Source organism: Ochotona curzoniae, unplaced genomic scaffold, assembly GCF_017591425.1.
Source record: "Ochotona curzoniae isolate NIBS_2020 unplaced genomic scaffold, NIBS_Ocur_1.0 patch433, whole genome shotgun sequence".
NCBI lineage: Eukaryota > Metazoa > Chordata > Mammalia > Lagomorpha > Ochotonidae > Ochotona > Ochotona curzoniae.
Window position 1 is genome coordinate 1,071,313 of NW_024467010.1, and position 27,520 is coordinate 1,098,832.

At 51.3% G+C, this 27,520-nt stretch overlaps 1 protein-coding gene across 2 annotated transcripts; it reads left to right on the forward strand.

Annotated features, from left to right (window-relative positions):
• Positions 1–133: 133 nt before the first annotated feature.
• On the forward strand, positions 134–27,396 carry LOC121167828 (N-alpha-acetyltransferase 60). 2 transcript variants are annotated; one of them, XM_040997489.1, is made up of 7 exons: positions 134–282; positions 11,643–12,294; positions 22,640–22,755; positions 24,042–24,171; positions 25,732–25,828; positions 26,350–26,584; positions 27,075–27,396. In XM_040997489.1, exons 3-7 carry the CDS (start codon positions 22,646–22,648, stop codon positions 27,229–27,231), a joined length of 729 nt encoding a protein of 242 aa, XP_040853423.1. In that variant the 5' UTR covers positions 134–282; positions 11,643–12,294; positions 22,640–22,645; the 3' UTR covers positions 27,232–27,396. The 2 variants fall into 2 exon arrangements, with proteins under 2 accessions (XP_040853423.1, XP_040853420.1); XM_040997486.1 differs by having other exon boundaries at positions 11,643–11,857; positions 27,075–27,331.
• Positions 27,397–27,520: the final 124 nt, after the last annotated feature.

Below are 27,520 nucleotides of genomic sequence, written 5' to 3' on the forward strand. Positions count from 1 at the left end.
GTGCTCCCGAGGGGCCGTCTTTCTTTTCTCGGAACCAATAGGACGCCGAGTCGAGGCCCGCTCACGCCCCGCCTGCCCGAGGCTGTTCTGAGGTATAGTTTTTCCCTGAGGTTTTTCGGGGCAAAAATGTTTCCGGTTCCGTTGTGACGGGGTCTCCTGGCTGAGCTCCGGGACCTTTTGACCAACCCGAGAGGAGCGTTAGGGTGACCCCCTGGCTGACGGTATGTTTCCGAGAAGAACGAGAGCAAGAAGACAGGGAGAATCCCGAACTCGCCAGAGTAGGTAATGAAATGTGGGTCTGGCTCGTGTTGCTCCACCGTGGGCCTCGACATGTGGCTGGGCCGCCGGAGTGTGCCGGCCTAGCCCTGGGCTGACAGGCCGCCAAAATCGTACGAGGCTCGCGGGGCGGCAGAGTGCGAAGAGATGGCTTCGTTGGCGGCAGTGCAGTTGGCTGCGGTGGGCCACGTTGGTTCCGCCTCGACGGGCCTTGGGCGTCGCGGCCGCCGCCCACCCAGGCCGCTGCAGGCCCCTCGGCGGGCCGGGGCTGGCTCCTCGCAGAGCTGTTGGTCTCCTCATGCCTCCTCGCACGCCTGGCACCGGCTCCAGCACCAGAAATTGCCCCCATGTTAACTGACACTGTGTGCTGGCGTGTGGGGATTTAGGGTTGGAAAATTTGAGCTCTGCTATAGTTGTTCGCATGGCCAGTTTTTAACTTTGTACTGTTGTGAAGGGCTGCCTCTTTGCGGTGGCTTAGAGGAGAACTGGAAAGATGAGAAAATAACGTAAAAGCAAATCTCGTATTTTCTTGTCCTGGTGGTAGCAGGATGCCTGTCCTTCAAAGGTTACTCAAGGAAGGGTTGCACGGCTGTTAATATTACCGGGCGAGGTATTCGGCACAGCAGGTCATCTCCTATTGGAGTGTCTGTATTTGAGTCTGGCTTGGATCCTGATCCTAACGCACAGCAGGTGGTGGTCACATAGCGAGCTGGATTCCTGCTCTGGGCTTCCATCCCAGGATGTTGTGGGCATTTGTCAGTGAACAGGCCGGTGGAGGGTAACTGTCTTTTCCTTTTTCTCTTCTTTCCTTCTTTGTTTCTTCTATGTCTTTGCCTTCCAAAATTATTTTCAAAACTATGTTATGAAAGTTGGCAATCAGTGTGATTTGATGGAATATTAGGTAGGATAGTTACAGATGTAACAGAAATTTGGGGTCACTATTTGGTAAACATGACCGGGAAATCCAAATAACACATGCAAACATATACTGAGTCGTATCCCTATCCCGAACCAGTCACTGTCAAGAGTAAAAGGCTATCAGAAATTGTTTTGAGCCACCATGCCGTATCCCTTGGCCCCTGAAAAAATGAGGATTCTGTTGGAAAAGAAAAAATGAAGGTAGAAAAGATGTCAGATCAGTAGCTAACAGTTTTTAAAGATTTATTTATTTTTATTTCAAAGTCAAATATGTAGAAAGAGGAAGAGAGACAGAGAGGAAGATCTTCCGTCCAATGATTTACTCCCCAAGTGGCCACAATGGCCGGTGCTGCGCCGATCCAAAGCCAGGAGCCAGGAACTTCTTCCAGGTCTCCCGCACAAGTGCAGGGTCCCAAGCCAGTGGGCCATCCTCGACTGCTTTCCCTGGCCACAAGCAGGGAGTTGGATATGAACCTGCATCCAAATGGGATCCCGGTACGTCCAAGGAGAGGACTCTAGTGCTAGGCCACAGCGCCAGGCCTGGTAGCTAACAGTTTATGAGTGCCATCTGTGGACAGCTAGCCAGGAGTTAGGTCTTCTGGGAATGAACCACAAAAGACTATCCACATTAGAGAGAAATTTGCTTCAGGGAAGATGGAAAAATGAGAACATGCTTCCACACGAGCTAGACCAGTCCAGAGCATACATGTTGAAGAGGAGCTAGCAGCTTGGTCTTTGGAGGCCTACCCCAAAGGTGTGCCCACTGTAGTCAGGGTGCTGCTCACCTACTCACCTCTCCCCTCTTACTCTGGCCTGATATCTTAGCTGCTCTTTATTCTGGCCTGTCTCATAATGATTTTTAGCTCTTTGACATAAAGGTTCTCATGGACCTTTTTTTTTTTTTTTTTTAAGATTTATTTTTATTATTTTTTCATTGGAAAGGCAGATATACAGAGAGGAGAGACAGAGAGGAAGATCTTCCATCCGATGTTTCACTCCCCAAGTGAGCGCAACGGTCCGATGCTATGCCGATCCGAAGCCAGGAGCCTCTTCCGGGTCTCCCACGTGGGTGCAGGTTCCCAAAGCCTTGGGCCGTCCTCGACTGCTTTCCCAGGCCACAGGCAGGGAGCTGGAAGGGAAGCGGGGCTGCCGGGATTAGAACCGGCGCCCATATGGGATCCCGGGCGTGCTAGGCGAGGACCTTAACCACTTGCGCCACTGCGCCGGGCCCTCATGGACCTTTTTTTTAAAAAAAAAAGATTTATTTATTTGAAAGTCAGAACAAGAAAGAGGGAGAGACAGATTTCCCATCTTCCCCAATGGCCACAGTGGCTGGGGCTAAATCAGGCTAAGGCCAGGAACCCAGGACTCCGCCTGGCTCTCTGTGTCAGCAACAGGAGCCCAAGGACTTGGACCCCATTCTCTGCCACTTTCCCAAGTGAAACAGAGCTGGAACGAGAGTGGAACAGTTAGCAGGGGATGCTGTGTGCTGCCCCTAGCACTTTCTTTTGAACCCTGTTCCCTTTACTACAGAGATAAACGCAATTTGCAGTGATTAGAAATGAAGCGTGTGATATTCGGTAGTTAACCAAAGAGATGATCAGCCCAAAAGTACAAGAGAAAACAAAATCTTCCTTGGCCCTTCTACAAGTGGATTATCAAAATTAGACAAGAATACTCTGGAAGAAGGTGGCTTAAAAATTTGATCTTGAGGGCTCAATGCAATAACCTAGTGGCTAAATCCTCACCTTGCATGTGCAGGGATCCCATAGGGGCTCTGGTTTGTGTCCTGGCTGCTCCACTCCCCATCCAGCTCCTGCTTGTGGCTTGAGAAAGCAGTCGAGGACGGCCCAAAGCCTTGGGACGCTGCACTCGTGTAGGAGAACTGGAAGAAGTTCCTGGCTCCTGGCTTCAGATTTTTGCTCTGGTCATTGTGGCTACTTGGGAAGTGAATCAATAGAGAGAAGATCTTTCTCTCTGTTTCTCCTTCTCTCTGTAAATCTGCCTTACCAATAAAAATAAATCTTAAAAAAAATTTTTTTTGAGCTTGAGGAGCCAGTGTTGTGGTATGGCAAGTTAAGCCTCTGTTTGCAATGCTGGCATTCCATAACAGAGTGCCAGTTCCACTTCCAGATCCAGCTCCCTCAGAATATTCCTGGGAAAGCAGCAGATGGTGGCCCAAGTGCCTGGCTCCCTTCTAGCCATGTGGGAGGCCAGGATAGAGTTCCTGGCGTTTGGCTTCTGTCAACCCTATCTATCCTATCTCTATCATCTAGAAATTAGCAGTTTATAATTTTCTTTTTTAAAACAGATTTATTTATTTATTTATTGAAAGAGTCACAGAGGGAGAGACAGGGAGATTGTCCAACTACTGGTTTACTCCCTTACTAGTCACAATGGTCAGGGCTGGACCAGGCCATAGCCAGGAGTCAAGAATTCGATTTAGTTTCCCTTGTGGTTGCCAAAGACCCAAGCACTTGAGCCATCACTGCTTGCTCCCAGGGTGCACTTAGCACAAAGCTGGAATCCAGAGTGCATCGGGGCTAACGCTGCGTCATTTCTTACAGGACACAGGCCTCCCAAGCAGTGTCTTTACCTCTGTGGCAAATGCCTGCCCTGTATGCATGGATTCCCAAAAATAGTTGTTGCATGACAATAACTTACCTTTTCATTCCATTTTTTTTTAACTTTTTTGAAGTGCTTTGCATACTCTCCTTAGTGATTATTAGCATTTTCAGGATAAAATGCCTGTGAGGTTTGTTGTGCTTTCCGTTCTCAGATGGTGTTGCTTTTCAGAATCAGTTACTTAAAAATATGTATGTCTCTGATTCATTAAAAAAGAAAAGAAAAACATTTGTAAGGCAGAGAGCAAGAATATTACAGAGAGGAAAGAGAGAGGAAAGGTTCCCTCCCCCATCCACAGGTTCATGCCCCAAGTGTCCACAGCCAGGTGTGGGCCAGGCCAAAGCTGTGAGCCAAGAACTCCATCCTGTTCTGGGCCATCCCTGCTGCCTTCCGAAGTGTGTTATCAGGGAGCTGAGACTCAGAGTGACTCTGATGTGGGGTACGGGCTTCTTGAGCAATGGCTTAGCCCTCTGTGCCACTGTGCCTGCTTGGTTTCTGGTTCATATTGCCTTACTATATCCTTTATGGCATGTAATGCCAATTCAGATTAGCCCAGAATCTTCTCAAGGTGCAGAAGTTGCCTCCAACTTCAGTGAGAGGCTTTTCTCACAGGTGTCCAAAACCCTACCCAAGCAGCTGGGAAACTGGTTCTTGCTAATCTCTTATCTCTTACCAAAGGAACAATGGCTGCAACTCTCCAAGCACGAGGTTGTCATGATTTTGAAGTGAAGGTCACCAAGTGTTGCAAAGGAGTCTCTTAATCAAAAAAAGGCTCAGGGCTCTAAAGTGAATTTCTGGTGACTCCTTTACTGCAAATGAGCTTTGCTCTGCACCAACTCCAGTTCAGTTGTTCAGTCACTGCAGCCAGGGATGCTTCAAGATTGTGGATCTAACTGGTACTTAGGAGTCTGCAAACAAGGACTCCTGGAGGTGGTGAGAGCTGCAGAGCATGCAGGTTAGCCTTGATGAGGGCAGAGAAGTGATGACAGGAGGCTAGCAGGCCATGAACCTAGATGATTAATTCCACCCCCACAAAGATTTATCAGTTTGAGACTCCTGAGATCAGAGGTTCATTCACCACGGAGTTAGAGAGGATGGCTAGGAGTGGAGTAATAGCTCTGCCATTCCCTTCCCTGCAGCTCATGGAAAGACTAGGCCTCGGGGGTGTGGGAGGAAGACATGGAGTTGTCTGGGTAGGGAGAAGAGTTGAGCCTATGTCCCACAGTGAATGATGCCCTCGTGGTCAGAGGAAACCGGGCTTCAGTGAAATCCATTTCTGACACGTGAATGTTTAAATATTTTTGAATTGTGTTTTGGTTTGAATTATCGAGGAAGTTTAGTGAAATGCTTGCTTTCATTGTCTTGATAGGAGGCACACTGTATCCTGCTAGGTGGTACAGGAATGTAAGTATTACAGTCACTGTGACTGAACGTTCAGCATTTGGTTGAAACATGATGCTCTGGCAGCGTGATGGTAAGCCCCGCTTCAGAGCACACTCGGCACGTTAGTGACAGGATGTGCAGCGGTACAGTCCACCTCTGCCAGCTCTGTCTTGGTTCTAATTCCAGAGTGCAGGATCATCCCTGGTAATCCAGCTTAGACTTTTAAAAAATTTAATTTTTTATGTTGTTTACATAGATCCTAGGCATTTTCTTTTTAAAATGATTTATTTATTTTTATTGCAAAAGCAGATTTATACGAAGGAGAGACAGAGAAAGGTTTCCATCCACTGCTTCATTCTCCAAATGGCCACAGTGACCAGAACTGAGCTGATCCAAAGCCAGGAGACAGGAGCTTCCTCTGTGTCTCCCATGTGGGTACAGGGTCCCAAGATAGAGCTGGAAGGGAAGTAGAGCAACCAAGACACAAATCAGTACCCATATAGGATCCCAGCAGTTGGATTGGGAGGATTAGCCAACTGAGCCATCCTAGACATTCTTTGGAAGCAAAAATGTTTGGTTCCTGGTTGACCTGGTTTTGATCTGTGCAGATGCCAATAAATCCTTCAGAGCCACAAGTTACAATAATCTATTCCATCAAATGTCAGTCTTGACCTTCTCCTGTCCTGGGCTTGTGTGCAGGGTGGCCCTGGGTCCTCTCAGACAGAACAGATGCTGGCTGACATGCAGGGCTTTCCTGGAAGTGGTTTGTCAGGAGTCTGTCTGGAAGCCCATGACGTTCTCCCTCAGAAAGCCAGGGAAGTTGAGATCTAAGTGGTGAAGCAGCTCACTTGTTTCTTGGCTTCCATCCTTCATGATGGGTGCTCAGCACTACCACTAGTGAGTGGAGCTTCGTTCTGCAGGCTGTAGAGGTCTGGGATGTGTTTCTCATCTGTGTTATGGGAACAGTGGTACCCATCTTTGAGACTTTCTGGAGCGGTGAATGAGAATATACCGCAGGGAGCAGAACAGCGTTTAGCACACAGCAGACATCCAACAATATTTGTCTGCTCCTATTCCATTATGTAAGTTCCGTTGGTATTTGTACAAAGCATGTCTGATGAAATCTTTGTCAAGCACCTTGAGATCTCATGTTGATGAGGGTATGGACTCTGCCCTGTAGCAGCGGATGTAGTCTTCTTGCTGTTGGTATGAGGAGGATAAATTGGTAAAACATTTTGGGCAGGCAATCTGAAGTTTGTTTCCAAAGGTCAAATATTGATAACCAATAATAATTTCAATAACTAACATTCTAGGAATTTTGCCTAAGGAAATAAGAGGAAAGCAGGCTTATGCGGTAGGTTTTGACTTGCACTGTTGTTCATGAGCCACATTTCCAGGTTTAGTAGGAACACTGGTGGCCAGCTCCTCTCAGCTTTCCTGCCCAGCCCTTGTCCCTCTGTCAGCAGCTTTTCCTGAGCAGAGCTGGGGAGGGCTGTAACCTGGCAGAATCCAAAAAGGGGAGACTTGGGAACACCCCGGTTTGGAATAAGAGAGCCATACTGGACATTGGGAGCCTGAAGTAAAGTTTAAAATAGGTGAATTCCTGAAGATATTTTTCCTTGGGTGCTCAGGAAAGGAAGAGTCTGCCACTGTGGACGGTGGCTTGGGGCTGTCTATGGGCCAGTGGAGCTGACTGCTTCTCTGTTGCACAGCGGGGAGAGAGCCGGGCTGCAGAGACAGAAACGGGAGACTTCCCTTTCAGTGCCTTTGAGCAAGTGCCACTGCCTGGCAGCTGGGTGTGTAGCTTGACCGCCGGTTCTCCCCCACTGGTAGGGCCTTTAGGGGGTCCCCCTGCTTAGCACACAGCCAGATGTTGAAAGGAGGGGGAACTTAGGTAACATTCCCAGCTTGGGGGACTTGCAGTGAAACAGCTTTACTCAAATTCCACAAGTAGAAGAGATTCATTTGTAGTAAATTTTCTGGAATTGGCAAACTGTTCTTTAAAATTAATAAGCATTGGGCCTGGTGGCGTGGCCTTGCGGCTAAAGTCCTCACCTTGAACGCGCCGGGATCCCATATGGGCAACAGTTCTAATCCCAGCAGCTCCACTTCCCATCCAGCTTCCTGCTTGTGCCCTGGGAAAGCAGTGGAGGTTAGCCCAAAGTCTTGGGACCCTGCACCCGTGTGGGAGACCTGGAGGAAGCTCCTGACTCCTGGCTTTGGATTGGCTGAGCTCTGGCCATTGCAGCTGTGTGGAGAATGAATCAGCAAATGGAAGATCTTTCTCTCTGTATTTACTCTCTGTAAATTTGCCTTTGCAATATAAATAAATAAATGTGTTTTAGAAATATGAATTTAATAGATAAAAATGAAAAGCCTGTCTAAAAACTTACTCAGGGGCCAACATTTTGGCTCAGTGTTGAAGATGTCAGGGAAGTCTGCTCCTGCATCAGCATGCCTGGATGCTAGGCCAGGCTCCAGCTTCCTGCAGACATGCGCCCTGTGAGGCCAAGGGGAACCAAGTTCAAGGACTTGGCTTCTTGCTATGCAAATGAGAGCCCCAGTTGAGTTCCTGGCTCCTGGCTTCCACCTGGTCCAACCCTGGAACATTTGGGGGACTGAATCACTGAATGGAAAATATGTCTTTCAGATAAATATAAATAAATAAAAATGAAAACAGTAGAGAGAGGAAAGAGAGAGCAAGCAGAAAGGCAAAGACTCGAAAAACCAATCACTGCTGAGCTCAGGGCCAATTCGATCACTCATGAACCAACCCTTGTGACAGTGTGCCCTTCCCTGGACTGACCAGGTCAGGGTTACCAGAGTCCATCATTGAGCCATGGAGACTGGCGTGAGCTTAATTTGCTCCACCAGTCAGAGACCACTTTGGAACAGGGGGGTGGGGTAAATGTCATTTACACAGTGGAGCGAATGGAATAGATTATTAGTGGGAAACTATCCTTACAATAACACAGAGGCCTAACTGGAAGAATTAGCATGAGGATAAGTGAGATCTTTTGTCAAATGTTTAACACAGAGCATGACACATTGGAGAAGTGGTAGTTACTATTCTTGCTTTTGTGTTTAAGAGTGTTGAAATGGAGATACCCACCCTTCTCGATTCCGTGTACCTCGGAGTGCTGTCCACAGAACCCTGGAGACGGCAGAATGCTGTCACTGTGCTGTCACCTAGGGAATGCTTCTTAAACTTGACCTGGGGTTTCTGTGCAAGGTAGATTCTGATTCAGTCAGTATGGCTGGGGCCCGTGGCTGTGTATTTCTAGCAGTTTCCCTGGTGTTGCTGACGCTGCAGAGGGCACAAACCAGACTTTGGGTGAGAAGTACTGAAATAGGGTTTTTTTTTTTTAACATTTATTTTTATTGGAAAGGCAGATCAGATTTACAGAGCAGAGAAACAGAAAAAGATCTTCCAGCTACTGGTTTACTCCCCAAATGGTCAGCACATCTGGAGCTGAGCTGAATCTGAGCCAGGAGTTCCTCTGGGTCTCCCACACAGATGCAGGGTCCCAAGGCTTTGGGCCGTCTCTGCTGCTTTCCTAGGCCACAGGCAGGGAGCTGGAAGGGAACTGGAGTGGCGGGACATGAACCAGCATACATATAAGATCCCAGTGCTTGCAAGGTGAAGATTTGTTTGATAGAGCCATTGTGCTGGGCCCTGAGCAGGGTCTTGCTTGCCCTGGGATTAAAGGGGCTCACCCACCCATGGTCTGGCCAGTAAGAAAGTGGAGCAAGAGGAAATGGAGAGCAAGTATTTGCCTTTTTAAAAAACACCTTTTTAAATTTTTCAAACATGAGTATGTGGGAGAATAACAGTCAATACCAGTATATTCTTCACCATATGATAACGGTGTGGCGATTACCTTTTATGGCTGCAGTGCCAGCGTGGCCTCTGTTCCTTTCACTCTTGTCTGTTGATAAAAGCTTAAGTTCATAGCCTGACTTTGCTGCAGAGGAAGCTAAATACTTGCATCATAAGTCTAGCATGACAGTGATTTACCCTGGAATTGCCTTACTACGAGAAGCTGTGATAGTTATGTTATTTTTTTTTTTAGAAATATAGAGGGGGGCCCGCCACAGTCGGCTAGCAGTTAAAGTCCTCGCCCTGAATGCGCCGGGATCCCATATGGGCAACAGTTCTAATCCCGGCAGCTCCACTTCCTATCCAGCTCCCTGCTTGTGGCCTGGGAAAGCAGTGGAGGACAGCCCAAAGCCTTAGGATCCTGCACCTGTGTGGGAGACCTGGAGGAAGCTGCTGGCTCCTGACTGTTTCAGTCACTTGGGGAGTGAATCATTGGGTGGAAGATCTTCCTTTCTGTCTCTCCTCTTTTCTAACTTTGCAATAAAAATAAATAAATCTTTTTTTTTTAAAGAATAAGCATTAAAAAAAAAGAAATTTAGAGGGGAGGAGATGGTATGGGACACTATAAATACTGGTGGATAATTTTGTGACCCAGTGAATCTTTTAAAAAACTTTAAAAATATATACTTATTTGAAAGGCAAAGAGAGGGGAGAGACACTGCCCTGGGGGAGAGAAAGGGAAAAGAGATACCTTCCGTCTACTGGTTCACTCCCCAAATGGCCACATGGCCAGGGTGGGCCAGGCCGAAGCAGCCAGAAGCTTCATCTGGATTGCACATGTGAGTGGCAGGAACCCAAGTGCTCCCTTCCTAGGTGCATGAACAGGAAGTTGGGTCAGAAAAGCAGCCAGGAGTTGAGTGGGCACTGCAGTATGAAATGTGAGTGCAGCACCAGCACACCTGCCCAAGGCTGAATGCTTTCTTACCTGAGAGGCCAAGACAAAGCAGGGAGTTCCCTTCTGCTGCTTCACCACTGAGATGCTGTCGGCTGCTGCATTGGCAGGAGAGCCGAGTCCAGGTCTCCTACCTAGGGAACAGGACTTCAGGGACTTGAGTCATCAGCTGTCCCTCCCAGAGGCTGCAGCAGCAGGAGAATGAAGTCAGGTGACAGTCAAGAATCCCACCATGTTCTCGCATCTGTTTTGCAAGTGTCTTATTATTATTAAAAAGTCAGATATAAAGAGAGGAGGAGAGAGAGGAAGATCTTCCTCGACTGCTTTCCCAGGCCACAGGCAGGGAGCTGGATGGGAGGCAGGGCTGCTGGGATTAGAACCAGCACCCATATGGGATCTTGGCACTTTCAAGGTGAGGAATTTAGCCACTAGGCTACTATGCTGGGCCCAGTGTAAGTGTCTTTATTGCTAGGTAAATGCCCACACCACTTACAAATCTTGCAACCAGTTCTCTTTAGATTAGTTTCCAGAAAGCCTGGAATTACAAGTGCACCAGTCCCTAAAAGTATGCAAGGCTTCGTAGTACTGTGTTTTACATACACAACACCCCCCATCTCCCTTTGCCTCATTTGGTGTGGCTTTTTCTCATCTCATCAATCTTACTATTTTTTTGCAACTATCTAATTACAAATGATTTTCATCACGACACAGGGCATTGTGGAGAGTGATGGGAACGTTCTGAAGAGCTGCAAACACGCCTTTCCGTGTTGCTTGGCTTATAGTTCCATGTTTGTGCAGCTTTGGTAAGTCCACAGAAATATAAATAAAATTACAGTGATCGGCACCCTGGCCAAGTGGTCTTCCAGATTCTCTACAAGGAACTTGAAAAACAATTACAAAAGGAGCACCACACACAGGTTGCCTTACATAGATCAGGAGTTCCACAGCCACTAGACATCAATACTACACATAGAGCAATAGTTTGGTCTTTGTTGATCCAATTACCTTGAGTATTATTCTTGGACTAATTATACCAATCACTTTTAAAACCCCTTAAGTCTCTAGGCACCTTTTCTTGTCAGATGTTAAAGAATATGCTTTGAACGTTTCTGAAAAAGCACTCACAGTTTATTTGGGATTCAGAAATGTTTTAATATGTGCTAAGATTTATTCCCTTAGATGTTAATCAAGTCCTCTTGAGGTTAAACATTTCAACCCTGGGTTCTTTTTAATTTTTTTTTTTAAAGATGTATTCATTTGTTTATATTGTAAAAGCATAGCTACAGCAAGAAGGGGAGATAGGCCTCCCATTTGCTAATTTATTCCCAAATGGCTGTAATGGCCAGAGCTGAACCAATCCAAAGCCAAGAGCCAGGAACCATGTGGGCTTTGGGCTGTCCTCGACTGCTTTCCCAGGCCACAGGCAGGGCGCTGGATGGGAAGTGGAGCAGCTGGGACACGAGCCGGTGCCCACATTGGATGTTGGTGCTTTTAAGGGGAGGATTAGCCATTGAACCATTGCACCTTGCCCTGGGTTCTTCTTAACACACCCTTTGTTGTATGGCTTGCTGTGGTCCTATGAAAGAAAAGAAAAACTGTCTACTTTAAAGCCTTTGAGCATCATACAGGTTCCTTGATACACAACTTGGCTTTGACCTTGCGCTGTAGGACCACGTGCCACTGAGACGAAGGACGGCCCTCCACCCCAGCTGCCAAAGCGGACGTGGGCTGTCGGCTGACCGCGCTCAGTGCGGTCCCTGGATGCTCCCGCTGGCCAGCCGGGGATTGTCGGCCCGGAGCCAGCTTTGTACCAGTGAGGTTCAGTCGCGTCTGCTGAGCGTCGTCGCCAGCTGGTGTCCGGGATGCGCCGGTACAGAACCAAGGTGAGAGCTGCGGAAGTATTAGATCTGGAGGCCCGAGGGGGCTAGGTCTCTGCGCGTGAAGCACCAGGAGGAGCCCTGGGGATGCCGGCCTGGGAACCGGCGCCTCCACCGACCACGCTTGGCAAGCTGGCACCGCCGCCGAGGGCCCACCCCGCCCTCGCCCGGCTTCCTTAGGACTGCCCACTCCAAAGATGGCGGCAACGGCTTCAGGAGAGTGGATCATGTGGGGATGGTGGCCAATGGGCTTCCGGGCTGCGTGCCGGCCGGGTGCGGGCGGGGGGGCGGAAGTGCCACGGACCGCCGCCTCCGGCCCGGTTGCAGCCCTTGCTGTTACATAACTGGCTGCGGGACCCGCGCGGTCCTACCTCTCGGCCCCCGCGCCCCCAGGATGTGCTGAGGCCCGCGACCCCCTCAGCTGCCGCCGGCTCCCTCCCGAGGTGAGGCGGCTCGGGCCGGCGGGGCGGGGCGGTTGGGAGGCGGGGAGTCCGGAGCGGGCCCCTGGCCGAGGAGGCCGGGCTCCCCGGGGACCGGCGCCTCCCTCGGGGAGGGTCCTGCGCGGCCCCTGCCCTCCCCACACTCGGCTCCGGTCCGGAGGTGAGGGCTGTGGCCGCCGACACCAGAGAGAGGTGAGTTTCTGTGCCGGGGCGGGGGCTGCCTGCGTGCGGACCTCAGGACGAGTAGTGGAGAAATTTTCTAAGTAAAGGGCCCTGCCCGTCGGCGCCCGTGGGGGTGCCTTTGAAGCCAACAGTGCGGCCTCGCCATGGTGTGTTACTTGTTGGACCGAGTGTAAACTGCCTCCCCGGGATCTCCTGGGTGACAGGAGCTCGGTCTGGCCTCCCCTGCTTGGCTGTCAGGATACACGCGTGCCCTGTGTGTCTAGAATCACCGGCTGACCGTGCAGATCCTCTGGCAAACCACAGTTTCTTCCTTCGAATGGGCCACTTCCCGGGGATAGAGGGACTCTGGCTCCTCGGCTGTGCCCCTGGAGGAGCTGCGCAGGAGGTGTGGGCCTGCTCTGAGCCATGGGCCGTCGGCTGTGAACATGGGCCGCTGGCTCGTTGTTCTCACACTGCCAGGTCTCTGAGCCAGAGTTCTTTTGTCACTTGATTGTCTTGGGAAAAAAAACAGGGTCAGGACCCACCTGAGTGGTCCGTGGTGAGGTCTGGAGTGGCTGTTAATCTGAGCGTGCGAACCAGAGGGGGCACTCCAGTGCAAAGCACTGAAGCAATAACACACCTGGCTAATGCTTAACCCGCTGGGTGGGAAGTTTGGTGACTCCAAAGGTCGGCTGTGGAAATAGTCCATGGAACACTTGATGTCCAAGGAAGTGGGAGAAGTTCCCTGGCCACTGGCGGGTGGGGAATGGGTGTGTGCGTGTGTATTAAAGGGGGTTGAACAACATCAGCCAGAATAAATCAGTGATGCAGAGGGGACTTGGGTGGCTGCAGTCACATCTAGCCGCCGTTCTGAGCACAGCCCAGCAGCGAAAGCAGGTGCGTGTGGCCTGCAGAAGCAGCATGCAGGTGTCGGTTAGGAATGGGGCTTGCCTGAGCTCCGCTGTTGCCCTGGTTTGCTGGAGTTTGGTCTTTCTTAGGCCTGGGTGCCGGTAGTTGAAACCTGTGACACAGTACGGACATGCAGGGTAAAATGCGTATGTATATACTCATACATGCCATTTCCTTAAAAAGTCTTTGGGTGTCCTATCTTTAGCCTCTCCCAGTTGTAACTTGAAGACTTTGTCACCATGTTTGTTTTAACCACACCCACGCACTGTGGAGAGTATCTTTAGATGTGACTCCATGTTGCTTAGCAACAGCATGCTTCTGGCCTGATGGCAGAAGATTCCTGGATATTGGGAGATTTGAGGAATGAGAGGCAGTGACTGTCTCAGTGCACCTGCTAGCATTTGGCAGCCGAGAGGCGTTTAGGTCAGGTGACGGCAGTGTCCTTGTGTTGGGCACAGGCAGCTGACCAGCTAGTCTGCTGACCCAGAGCAGGAGTGCTGCCTATGTGTAGACAGTGGCTTCCTCATTGCTGTGTTCCATCCCTGTCATGGTCTCCTTCCTTCAGGAAAGAGCTGCAAAGCCCTTTGGGGGGCTGACACTTTGGTTCCTTGTTTGTGGGGAACATGAAAGCATGGTTGTGTGGAGAGCTTTCAAGTAGATGCTGGAAGTTCTGCATGACCTCAGGCCAAATTCAAATGCTGAATTGGATTCAGTGAATAGTTGTAAGAGCTTTTGACAGCTCCAAGGTCTGTCCTCCTTCCCTGTGTGTCACTATTTTGTCTAAGTATTTTTTAATTGGATTTCATGTAGCTACTAAAATTGATGATTAACAGTTACCTAGGAACCCTTTAAAATGTTTGTGAGTTTGCTTGGCAGCTCCGTCTGTGAGCACCTACTGTTGGCTTCTTTGCAGTTTTGAGGCTGTGTATCAGTGTTACACCACACGCCATGCTGATCCCAGGGGGCAGGACCTTAGTCTGTTTTAGTGCAAAATGGGTAATAATGCTTGTAATTTGGAAAGACCCTACAAAATATACAAGTTGTAATTAATTAAAGCCAGCCATGAAATGGTTTCGATGTACAAATGGGTTTATAGTTTTACATATCACCTGTAAGTCTTAATTTTTTTCCCAAGAATGAAAACAACTCGAACTCCTAGCAAAAAATCCCATAACACTGGAGTGAACTATGCAGGCCACCTGCAAGGACCCTGATTCCTCAGGCAAGCCTGGACAGAGGTTGAAGCTTTCTAAAAAATCATCTTCTTATGAAAGTTAACCACATGATCCAGTGGTAATTCCTATCAAACTTGACCTACTTTCATGTTGAGGATTTATGTGATTCTGAAGGATTTTAAACAAACCTGGAGAAGCAGAGATTGAAAACCATGAAAGCCTCAAAGCCCAGAGCAGGGCCGGGCGGGTGACCAGTGCCCTGGTGTGCTGCGGGCACAAGGTGGAAGGGGCCTGAACTGGACCCACCAATGGCAGCACTCCATACCTGAAACCAAGTGAACACCTGCTCTGCTTAGGATTTCTGTCCAAGAACAGATAGGTTCTCAGTTGGAGGAGAGCCTCCGTAGGGTCGAGTGTCAGTGTTCGTCCAAAATGCTGGGTACATAAATACCTGCTAGCGTCCCCTCGGCCCGAAATCTAGCACTGTTGTTTGGTTTTGTTTTGTTTTTTTGTTTGTCTGTCTCAAAGAGAGTGACTGAGCATGCACTTCCATCTGGGGGTTTGCTCCTCAGAGGCCCACTGTGCCTGAGGCTGGGCTAGGGTGAAGCTGGGTCTGGGATGCCATCTAGGTCTCCTGAAGGTGTGGCAGGGACTGAGCTGCATGACTTGCCTCCCAGGGTCTGCACAGGTGGGAAGTTGGAGTCATAACCCAGAGCTAGGACTCCATCTGTGGGGTGGAGAGCTTAACCGCCAGGTTGATGCCAGGCTGATGCCCAGACGCTAGACCTGACCTGGGGTTGTAAACTGGGTGGGTGCAGCTCAGCAAGTAGCTTCCTAGCACAATCCCAGCTTGGAGAGCTGCTGCAGGGCCGCTGCCATCTGGGAGTGAACCAGCAGGTGGAAGAGCTCTCTGATATCCTCTCTCTCAGTAATCCTTTTAAAAAACAAATCTTTTAAACATAAATAAATGCAGAACTGCCCTGTTGGCCTCCCTGACCCTGGATCGGTGGCCCTGGCTCCTTCACTGTGAATCCGGAGCTTAATCCCTTGATGCACCCTCAGTCCCTCTCACGGGGAAAGGAGGCTCAGGGTGCACATTTGCACTGATGTGGGTGAAGCCTCACTTCTGATGCCCGCTTCCTGGTGTGTGCGCCCTGGGAGGGCATGGCGCTCTGCCGGCCCTGGCTGGCGGGCTTTTGAACAATGAACAGCTGGTGGAAATGCCTGCCTTCTCCGTCTCTGCCTTTCGAATAAAATGAAAGCGAATACATTTTTTAAAAAAAGATTTATTTATTTTTATTGTAAAGTCAGATATACAGGAGAGACAGAGAGGAAGATCTTCCATTCAATGATTCATTCCTCAAGTGATTACAATGGCCGGTGCTGAGCTGATCTGGAGTCAGGAGCCAAGAACTTCCTCCAGGTCTCCCACGCGGGTGCAGGATCCCATGGGCCGTCCTCCACTGCTTTCCCAGGGCACAAGCAGGGAGCTGGATGGGAAGTGGAGCTGCGGGGATTAAAATCAATGACAATATGGGATCCCAGCATGTTCAAGGCGAGGACTTTAGCTGCTAGGCCACTGCGCCAGGTCCAAATGAATACCTTAAAAAAAATTTTTTTTTTAAGAGCTTGGTCCAAAGTCTGCAGGTAAGGCAGCCACTGGGTCTGCCTTTGGGACACTGTCTTGCCACCTGTTTTCGTTCTTTATTGATCCTGATCTTGTGTGTGGGTATTATTTTGTTTGAAAAACAGAGTTAGATTTTTTCGTCCTCTGGTTCTCCCCTCAAATGGCCCCAACTATAGGGGCTGGGCCAGGCGAAGCCAGGAGCTTTCTCTGGATCTCCCATGTGGATGCAGGTGCTTCTTCCACTGCTTTCCCAGGTACGTTAGCAGGAAGCTGGATCAGAAGTGAAGCAGGGGGGCCTGGCACCGTGGCCTAGCGACTAAAGTCCTCGCCTTGAATGCAGCAGGACCCCACATAGCTGGTTTGTGGGCTCCCCTCGGGGCACAGAGAGTAGGGTGTGAAGAGGGAGGCTGCTGCTTGTCATCTCATGAGTGACCATTTTCCTGCACCAGTGGAATTCTGCAGCCCAGATGGGTACTCACCCATGGTCACAGCTCACTCGGACCAACACCCCACAGTGTGCTTCCAGCCCATGGCGGGCGAGGGGAGAGTGACAGTTTTGGAGGAGGAAGGTGTGGGCTAACCAGGGACTGGAATGTAGCTTGTGGAAGAGGGTACCTCATTTCATCTTTCCTGGGAAATGATGAGGGAGGTAGGAAGGAGCTGAAGTTCGAACAGGCTGACTTAATGTCCCTGTGGGGTCTAGGAACACGTGGAGGTCACTGCTTACCCATGGCTGTCAGCAGGTAGGAGGCATGACGTGACATGGAAGGAGACGGCACAGGGGCAGGGTGGAGGCGCCTATGGCTGTGTGACCGTGACCCGGGGAGTCTGCTCCCGAGTTACAGCCCTTGGGCAAGCAGAGTGGTTTTTATCTGTAATTAGAACAGCACTTAAGAAGGCCTGGGCATGGGCAGGCCCTACCAGGAGCAAGGATATGGGGCTGTTTCTGGCTTCCTTACTTCGGGAAGTGAGTGGAGTGCCCACATGGGTATCCTTGGGAGGGGGTGCCAGGAAGTACCCCCTTCCCACATTCCATTCCACATGTGTGGATATGGGGACATTTTGGTTTCACCCCATGTCCCTCCATGACCTGAGTTCAGGGTGGTCTAGTGGAGGGAGCCACTCGCTGGGCTGTGTGGGCAAAGCCAGGGTTAAGTTTTGTGTTAGCCTCGCCCAGTGCTCTGAGGACAGTGACTGGAGTATTGCTTCAGTGCAGAAGAGAGAGGAGTGGAGAAGGAATAAGGAGCTGGAGGGGCCGGGGACCAGACCACGTGACAGACCCTAGCTCTACAGGCCTTTTTTTTTTTTTTTTAAAGATTTATTTTTATTATTTTTTAATTGGAAAGGCGGATATACACAGAGGAGAGAGAGAGAGAGGAAGATCTTTCGTCCAATGATTCACTCCCCAAGTGAGCGCAACGGCCGATACTATGCCGATCCGAAGCTAGGAGCCTCTTCCGGGTCTCCCACGTGGGTACAGGGTCCCAAAGCTTTGGGCTGTCCTCGACTGCCTTCCCGCGCCACGGGCAGGGAGCTGGAAGGGAAGTGGGGCTGCCGGGATTAGAACCGGCGCCCATATGGGATCCCGGGCGTGCAAGGTGAGGACTTAACCACTTGCGCCACTGCGCCGGGCCCTCTACAGGCCTTTGATTTGGGTCTTGAGGGACCCGTGGTCCACCCTTCATGCCCTGGAAGACTTTCAGACACCCTCGGAAGAGGACTGCCCATAGAGGTGAATGTTGGCAGTCGCCTTCTCACCTAAATGTGGGGTAGGTGTTTGGCACTGCATAAAAGATATCATTTGGGAGGTTCATGTCCTTAGTCCAAGTGCCTAGATGCCAGTCCTGGCTGCATTTTCCAATCCCAGGCAGCTGGGCAGGACTTGGATACTTGGGCCCCACCACCCACATGGGAGACCTGGGTGGGGTTTTGGCTTCCTGACTTCGACCTGTTTGACCTGGCCTAGCCTCAGCTGTTGTTAGGCATCTGGGGAAGTGAACCAGCAGATGGAAGACCCTCCCCGCCCCCATCTCTGTGTGTATATGTATCTTTCCACTTGCAAATAAAAATGAAAAAAAAAAAACTAAATAAAAAATTTTCAGGTAAGTTTTGTATGCTGTTGTACGAGTGTTCCCTGTGATAAAGAAGGTGCCTGCATCTTTCTAGGAAGAAGAATGGGTACCCCCACCCCCAGCATGCCAGGGTGCTCGCTCATCTGAGGGCTCAGAGCATGGTACACCACTCTGTCTTGAGGCCTCAGTGCTTGCGTTCCCTTTTCTCTAGCCCAGTCCTCCACATTCTTGTCCATCTGTCCTGCTGGGTAGCCTGAGGACGGTCCATGGGGTTGCTCCGTGTTGGATTCGAAATGAGCAAGGCAGGGCTCTCGTGGGTGCCGGCACGAGGCGTGGTGCACACAGTTGACTTGAAGCTGTGCAATGCTCAGTTCTGGCTCTGTTCTGACCTGACTCAGCTCTTAGTCCCTGCAGCTTCGTGGTCACAGCTTTCTCACCTACAGGGCAGATCCCATCTCTAGCGAGTGGGAGGCCATGGCAGCACATTCTCCTGCACATGCCAAAGTGGCCAGGACAAAGTTCTGTGGCCCCAGAGGCCAGTATGGGGAGTGTTCTTTGCCATCTGCTTGGGTCCTGGCCTTGCCATTTACATGCCCCCTGCCTAAGTGGTAACTCACAGTGCTGTTCCACAGAAGAACCAACATTTGTCATCATTGACCTGCTGCAAATGGATGTCACTACACCAGGCACCCAGGGCTACCCACAGGAAGCCTCCTGTCCCCAGACGTCTTGTGGTTTTTGCAGCCTGTCCAGGTGAACATGGTCTGCTGATTGGTTCTGAAGGGAGATTGGTTGACCCTGAGGCTGAACCTCCTCCCCAGCAGGCCACCACCCACTGCACCCACCTTGATTGCTCCCTTTTCTAGCTTGGGGATGCTCATCTGCCTTTCTCAACCCTCTATCCTGCCTGTGGTCAGTAGAGCTGGTCTCATTAGGCCCTAAAGTCTAACTTTTGGTTAAACATGACTTGCTTCTATTTTTGAATCAAGGAGTCCAAATATCCTGCCTTGGGAAATGTGGACGTTCTAGTAGGTTTATGAGAACCCACAAGTAGTTGTGTATTCAAGAGTTCAGTGTTTCTCTTGAAAGTCAGCCAGAAATGAATGTTCCCCTCTTGGATCAAGAACCTTGTGCTGAGAATGCTAGGCAAGAAGTATATAAATCCCAGGACATAAGCCAGTGTTAAGGTACAGTGGGTTAAGGTGCTGTTTGTAACTGTGAGGGTTCCTGTCTTGGAGCACGGTTCGAGTCCCTGCTACTCCGGTTTCAGCTGCCTGCCGATGTTTCAGGGAAGGCAGTGATGTCCAAGTAGCTTGTGGCATGAAGGGTTAAGCTACTGCCTGCAACACCAGCATTCACCAGCATCCCTTACAGTGCCAATTCAAGTCCCAGCTCTTCCACTTCCAGTCCAACTACCTGCCAATGCACCTGCAAAAGCACTGGAGGATGGGCCAGGTCCTTGTGTCCCTATATCCGCATGAGAGAGCTGGAAAAAGCTCCTGGCTTTGGCCTGGCACAGTCCAAGCTGTTGTGGCTACCTGGGGAGTGAGCCAGAAAATGGAAGATCTCCTCCTGAAACTCTCCCTTTCAAACAAGTGAAATAAATCTTGGTAAGATCTGGCCTCTTTCCATCATCTTTTTAAAAAATGTATTTATTCATTTTTATTGTAAAGTCAGATATACAGAGAGGAAGAGAGACAGAGAAGAATTAACTCCCCAAGTGAGCGCAATGGCTGAAGCTGAGCCGATCCGAAGTCAGGAACTAGGAGCTTCTTCCAGTTGCTCCGTGCGGGTGCAGGGTCCCAAGGCTTTGGGCCATCTTCTGCTGCGTTCCCAAGCCACAAGCAGGAAGCTGAATGGGAATTGGAACTGCTGGGATTAGAACAAGCACCCATATGGGATCCTGTTGCATTCAAGGCAAGGACTTCAGCCGCTAGACCACTCCGCGGGGCCCAGTGCATTTTGATTTTGTGTATGTATAACCACTGCCACCACTGTCATGATAGAATATTTCATTTTTCCCAGGAAGTTGCTCCCCTCCCCCAAATCCCTTTGTAGTCGGTCCCCTGTCTCAGGCAACCATAGAGGTCAAGGCTGTGCATCATCTGCTTTCTCTGCTATAGCAGCTCCCAGCTCCTCGGGGGACTCTGCCTGTGGCCACCCTGACCCAGACTGTGCCAGGCTGCTCCCAGCGGCCTGCGCTCAGCCCACCCTTCCAGAGAGAGCTGAGCTAAGTCGTCCTGCTGGTAGCCAGCCCCTCCCAGGAGTGCAGACACCAGTGGGCTTCATTGGTTGAATTTCTGGAGTTCCACCTGGTGCCGAGGCCACAAGTTCTTGTGCTGGTAACTGCCAAATGACTGCAGCAGCTAGAAGGGGCCACGTGCTCGGCCGCCAGCTGCTGGGCAAGGGGGCAGGTGACTGAACAGTCGCTACTTGTGTCTCATTTGGGCTTAGTGAGCTGGATGGGTTGAGCATCTGATTCCCTTAAATCTTGAAAATTGCCCCACGTATGCAGCTGCCAGCAACCCTCCAATTCCCATAATTACTTTTTTTTTTTTAAGATTTATTTTTATTATTTTCTATTGGAAAGGCGGATATACAGAGAGGAGAGACAGAGAGGAAGATCTTCCATCCGATGATTCACTCCCCAAGTGAGCGCAACGGGCCAATGCTATGCCGATCCGAAGCCAGGAGCCTCTTCTGGGTCTCCCACGTGGGTGCAGGGTCCCAAAGCTTTGGGCCGTCCTCGACTGCCTTCCCGGGCCACGGGCAGGGAGCTGGAAGGGAAGCGGGGCTGCCGGGATTAGAACCGGCGCCCATATGGGATCCCGGGCGTGCAAGGCGAGGACTTAACCACTTGCGCCACCACGCCGGGCCCCCCATAATTACTTTTTAAAAATTGAACATATATGATAGGAAGTACCTATGCTGTAACTGCACTAGCTACCTAGCTTGCTAGCTGATAGCATTTAAATTTTCTCAGCAGATCCACTGACCATTGCAAACCATGATGTTTCTCTTCAAGAGCTATCCGCTTGCCTCTCCTAAGACTTTGTCCTGCAGTGGGCCCAACATGGTAGCCTAGCAGCTTTAAGTCCTTGCCTTGAATGTGCCAGGATCCCACATGGGTGCCGGTTCTAATCCCAGATGCCCCACTTCCCGTCCAGCTCCCCGCTTGTGGCCTGGGAAAGCAGTCGAGGACGGCCCAAAGCCTTGGGACCTGCACCCATGTGAGAAACCCGGAAGAAAACTCCTGGCTCCTGGCTCCTGATCGGCGCAGCACCGGCTGTTGCTGTCACTTGGGGAGTGAATCATCAGACAGAAAATCTTTCTGTCTCCTCCTTTCTGTATATGACTTTGCAATAAAAATAAATAAATCTTTGCAATAAACAAAAACACCTTTGTCTTGTATTGCTACTGAGCCATGCAGAGAGCCAAGAAAGTGAATCATAGCTTTGTAATGCATTCACTTCCCACAACATATTTGAAGTTCCCCAAGTGTGGTTGTTAACATTTTATTTTTCCCAGTGGCAGTCTGCGCATCATGTACAGTTGTCAGCCTTCTGTCTCCTCATCTCTTTCGTATTTCCTCCAGCACTGGCTGCTGAGAGAGACCAGGCCACCTGCTTGTGGCCGACCTACTCTGTGTCCGTCAGCTGTCATCAGGCCCTTTGCCTGACTTTTGTGTGCAGGCTGGTACCTGTGATTGTGACGTTAGCGGTCCAGCATCTCCGGTGGGAACTTACAAGGCCTTCCGGTGCTTCCTGCCGGATGCGGCCTGCTGTCAACTGGTTAGGACAAGTGGTGACCACCAGGTCAGTGGATCCTAGGCCACTAAGAGGCGCTGCACTTGTTCCCCAACAGATGTTTTTGCTTGTCTGGCTCATTCCCACCAGTGGACCGCAAATGGTGACTTTGGAATTCTGTTGTCATTGCTAATTAAAACAAACAAAAACCCCCACCATTTCTCAGCTGCTAAGGATGAGTAGCAGCCTGTGGAAAGGGGAGGAGGGTTGGCATGTCCGAGCCCCAGTCTGTTTTTGGCAGTGATAAGACCCCAGGGTAGGGAGATGGCAGGCTGGTGGGCTTTCTGCAGTCAAGGATCTTCTGTCATGAGACTTGAGACCCACCACAGAGGAGCCTGGACTTCTGTGGGAGGTCAGTGGGAGAGGGTACAGACAGTTGAGAGGCAGGCTTCCCTGGGCTGGGTTGAGAAGTGCGGGGAGCCTGGGTCCTCACTTACTGTTCCTGAACCTCTGTAAGGCCAGGGTGACTGTGACCCCTGGGACCTAGTAGTTTCGTGAGGGGGAAGTGCTGCACACCGCACCCCTCCTGCCGAGGTTAGAGCGAGGAGGAGGAACAGGTGAGTGGCTGTGAGGTTACGCTGCCTCTTTTCTCTGCAGGTGTGAATGACAGAAGTGGTGCCGTCCAGCGCCCTCAGCGAGGTCAGCCTGCGCCTCCTCTGCCACGATGACATAGACACCGTGAAGCACTTGTGTGGCGACTGGTTCCCCATTGAGTAAGTGGGCAGTGGCAGGCTCCCCAGCTGCATGCAGCTTGCAAGGGTCGGGGCAGACTGGGATCTTGTAGACGCTGGAGCTGGAAGAGGAGCTCACGGCCCTAAAGTGTGGCCACATGACCACACTTTAGAGGGAGGACAGGCCTGGAAGGGCCAGGTAGGCCAGAGCTGCCCTTAGCCACAGGCTCTGGCATGCCTCCCTCCCCGTGGGGCTCCCTGGACAGTAGAGTAAGCTGTAGTGATCTGGGGCCATGAAGTGGGATGCTGGGTGCCGGCTGCAAGGCCAGCTGGACACTCTGGGTCAGAGCAGGCCAGGGAGAGAACCTCAGGTGACATATAGACCCCATATGGGATGCTTCTGTGGGTGTAAAGGCCTTGGCAGAGCTGAGCAGAGGAGCTCTCTGCTACATCCCCCACTCTAGCTCTTGATCATAAGAAAGGCATCCAGGCCAACCTGTTAGGTCTCTTCCAAGTTTGAGAGTCAAAACCCACATCTATAAACCTCTGCTTTCCTGCCCTTGACTCAATAGAGTGGGGTGGGGTAGGGGGCGGAGGCCAGATCTACTCTCCATTCTTGCCTGCCAGGGGTCTGGCTTCTTTCTGGTGGGCAACACTCACAAGCCCTGGCCGCACTTTATCTTTGATCCAGGGAGGGGCCCTTAACTCAAGTGCCCCTTGGCTATGACCTTTGCTCCTTTTCGCGTCATTCCTGTGGCCTCAGTGCCAAGAAGTTGCACATGGATTCCTTACAGGAGGCCTCCAACATGTCTGGGTCCTCACATGCGTTGGAAGTCACTGGCTAAGGAGTAGGCCTCCCAGGGCTGTCCCCTCACTGCCCTTAAGTCTCATGGGAGGTTTCACCCTTACAGCTCAAGTCTGATATAATCATTGTCCCACCAGAAATTCCCTGTCCTGTTTGACAGGTCACTTCTATAAGAACCGTGACCGTTGGGCTCCTCCAGCTAGTGACTCCTGTCTTCAGAAGCCTAAGAGCAGAGGGCACAAGTAGTTGGGGATCTGTGTGCATTCAGGTCCCCTGTCCCTCTCAGTCCCCTCTCCTGCCAGGTCCCCTGTCCCTCCAGGTCTCCTGCACCTCCAAATCCCCTCTCCTGTCAGGTCCTCTTCTTCCTCCAGGTGTCCTGTCTTTCCAGGTGCACTGTCCCTCCTGGTCTCCTCTCTCATCTGGCCCCCTACACCTCTAGGTCCCCTGTAACTTGGGGTTTCCAAGCACCGTGGTAGTGGGTATTGACCTTTGTGGGTTTACCTATCCATGTCTTCTTCCTCAGGTACCCAGACTCATGGTATCGTGATATTACGTCCAACAAGAAGTTCTTTTCCCTTGCTGCCACCTACAGAGGCGCCATCGTGGGAATGATAGTAGCTGAAATTAAAAGCAGGACCAAAATACACAAAGAGGTACATCTGTGCAGCAGTGATGTGGCTAATGCTGCTCAGTGTGGGCTCAGGGTCCAGGGACAGCCATGGGAAACTGGCCTTGCCTGGTATTGGGGCCCTAGGTCTCTGGTGCCTGTGACCCAGCAGTCTGGAGTCCTGGGGCTCATTTCCTGCTCATGTCTGTGCTAAATGTGTGGTCTGGTGACACACACACCCTTACCACCTGTCAGGGGGCAAGGTCCAGCCACAGGCCTCAGGACATCCGTTGTTCCATCAGGGGTGAGCGTGTGGGATTCATGGGAGTTCATGCAGTCTGACCGTGTTGGTGGTGATGTCCTAGTGACTGAAGGAATGTCAGCTTCAGTCAGAAGGTAGTGGAAATAGAGGTGTGATTTCTTTTTATGCAGTTTCCTGTCAGATCTGAGAGCCCTGCAGGTCTGTGGGTAGGCCCACCCTGTCACCGCCTGCAGCAAGCCCTGTTTAAGTGCAGGCTATGACTTTGGCTGGGGTTCTAAGCACCCCTCTGGGCCAGGTGATGTTGGCCACAGGGGCGTCTGCTCCAAGGAGGCCAACCCCCACCAGTGGCAGCATGTGGTTCTGTTTGCTTTGCTGTAGGTCCCAGTTCTACAACCCTCCATCCCATTTTGCCATCTCTATGTCCTGGCACAGTTGATTTCGTTTAAGAGGAGCTTTTTCTGCCCCAGCTTCCTCCTTGGCTTTTCTGCCCGTTCTTCCATGGTAAGAGCAGAAAGCCAGTGGTTGTCCTCCTCATCCTGAGTGTCCACACACCCTCCCCCTAATCCACCTTCAGAGGGGGCCCTGCACCATGGCACTTGTTGGCTTGGGCCTCAGGCAGACCTGAGAGGCTAAGCTGAGTTCCCAGCATGGGGTGACTTAATGCAAGCCTGGGCTCTGAGTCACAAAGGCTATGAGGAAGGCTGCCCTCCTGAGAACCCCCACCCATGTCCGGGTTCATTGTGGCAAGCCACAAGTGCCCCGGGCAGACACAGGTAGTGGAAAGGCTGCATCCCAGCCTTGTTTTCTGGAGGTCAGCTATGTACATGCATACCCCTCCGAAGGACAAACAGCTGAACTCATAGGTGGAGGATTCACAACTCTTCCCCGAGAATTGTGTCTTGGAAAGCAGGAGACCTGTGTGGAGTGGCCTTCCATGGCATGTTGTAGCTGAGAGGGGTGGTTGGCTGCCCACACCCTCTCCTCTACAACCCCTGGGGCAGCCTCCAGACTCTGCGTGTATGTATCCACTCACACGTGTGGAGGCCATTAGATGCTCAGGTAGCACTGACATCTCCTGGCACCTGCAGGCACACGGTGTGCTTCCTATGCCTGGATGGCCTGCTGTCCTTTCCAGAGGAAGTTATGTGTGCTAAGCAGCTCCTCACAGGGGCACCCAAGCCTTGGAGGGGTGGGGGACACACCATAGCCTTTCGTTCTGCCCTCTCTGTTCCTGTGTCCCTGGGTACTGTGGCCAGGGAGGGAGCCCAAACATACATGGTGTGGCTGTGTGCTGCCAGGAGCCTGTAAGCTGGTACACTGACTTCTATCTCTAACTTTTGTTAGGATGGAGATATTCTAGCCTCCAGCTTCTCCGTGGACACCCAGGTTGCATACATCCTCAGTCTTGGCGTTGTCAAAGAGTTCAGAAAGCATGGCATTGGTAAGGGTGGCCCAACCTAGGCCAGTTCCTCACATCTCTCGGCTCCTTCCACTGAGCCCGGCCCCATCCAGGTTGGACTCAGCCATCTCTCCTCTCCTCCCGGCCATCTCTCCAACTCTCTGGCCTTCACCACAGCCTCCTTCCTAGCTTCCCCTTGGGGAAAGCATCCCTTCTCACCATTCCCACAGCCACACTCAGCCCATGTGCCCCTGGCTGAGATTAAACACAGAAGTGAAGACCCGTAATTCACCCCCTTAGTCCATGCTCCTTGTCATCAGGGTTGCTGTCCAAACAGACAGAACAGCAGGCCTGCTTTTGATCCAGGATGGTCCGTGTTGTGCCTATCTAAGCTCAGGCCCACACTTGTGCTACTGAAGGCCAGAGAGCCTCTGGGTCCCCTTGCTACTTAAGCCCTACTGGTTGGGAGACCTTAGAAGAGCCCTGCAAAGGCCTTGCCCTTGCTTGCATCATGTCTCCTTTCTAACTGCCTATGTGCCTAATCTCTACCTGCTCTCCCCAAGGGTCTCTCTTACTTGAAAGTTTAAAGGATCACATTTCAACCACCGCCCAGGACCACTGTAAAGCCATTTATCTGCACGTCCTCACCACCAACAACACAGCCATCAGCTTCTACGAAAACAGAGACTTCAAGCAGCACCACTACCTGCCCTACTACTACTCCATCCGCGGGGTCCTCAAGGACGGCTTCACCTACGTCCTCTACATCAACGGTGGCCACCCTCCCTGGACAATCTTATATCCTTGACCTCCATGAGCTGTGTTGGGAGCAGAGCCAGTGAAGCTTGTGGATGCATTTTGTAGGGACGGGTAGACCGAGTATTCTGTTTCAAAAGAACATGGTGAAGGAAGGAGGTGAAGCCAGAACCCCACAGCCTCCTGGCTTGGGTGAAAATGGCCCCTTCAGTCATGGGGCATCGACTGGCTGTCTGTAATAGTGACAGGGTTATGTCACTGCTGCGGCTCCATGGATCAAGCCAGACCCTTGCCCCACTTGCCTCTGCACGCCTGGGACCTCATACAGGGGCCCTTTTGGCCCCAGGCCCTGCCCTTTGCGATTTTGCACCATAGAGGCCTGTCAGTCTCCGTGCACTGCAGAAGCTCAGCAGGTTCTTGTTCCTTGACCCCTCATGTGGCATGCTGTGGGCCCGTTTCCAGGTTTCTGGCAAGCCCTAAGGACAGCAGGGGTGGGCAGGGGTAAGCTTACATCTTCCTTGACAGAGTCCACAGACTACATCCAGCACCTGGGCTCAGCGCTGGCCAACCTGAGCCCCTGCTCCATCCCACACAGGATCTACCGCCAGGCCCACAGCCTGCTCTGCAGCTTCCTGCCATGGTCAGGCATCTCCAGCAAGGGTGGCATCGAGTACAGCCGTACCATGTGATGCCAGCTGGATAGCCTCCACCAGTTCCTACCCCTCAGTACCCTACGGAGCCCTCCTTCCTATCCTTCTGACCTCTGCTGTCTTCTGCAAGGAGCTGGTGACCACCTGCCAGGCCCGTTGGCCTGCTCCAGCTGCAGGCCCGGTGCTACGTGGGCTCAGAGCAGAGAGTGTGCCCGGTCTCCTCACAGGTAGGTCACAGCAGGCAGCAGGGCACAAAAGCCAGGGAACAGAATGCCCAGCTCAGAAACTGCAGGAAGAAAAGGTGACGGGAGACCTCCTGACCCCAAGT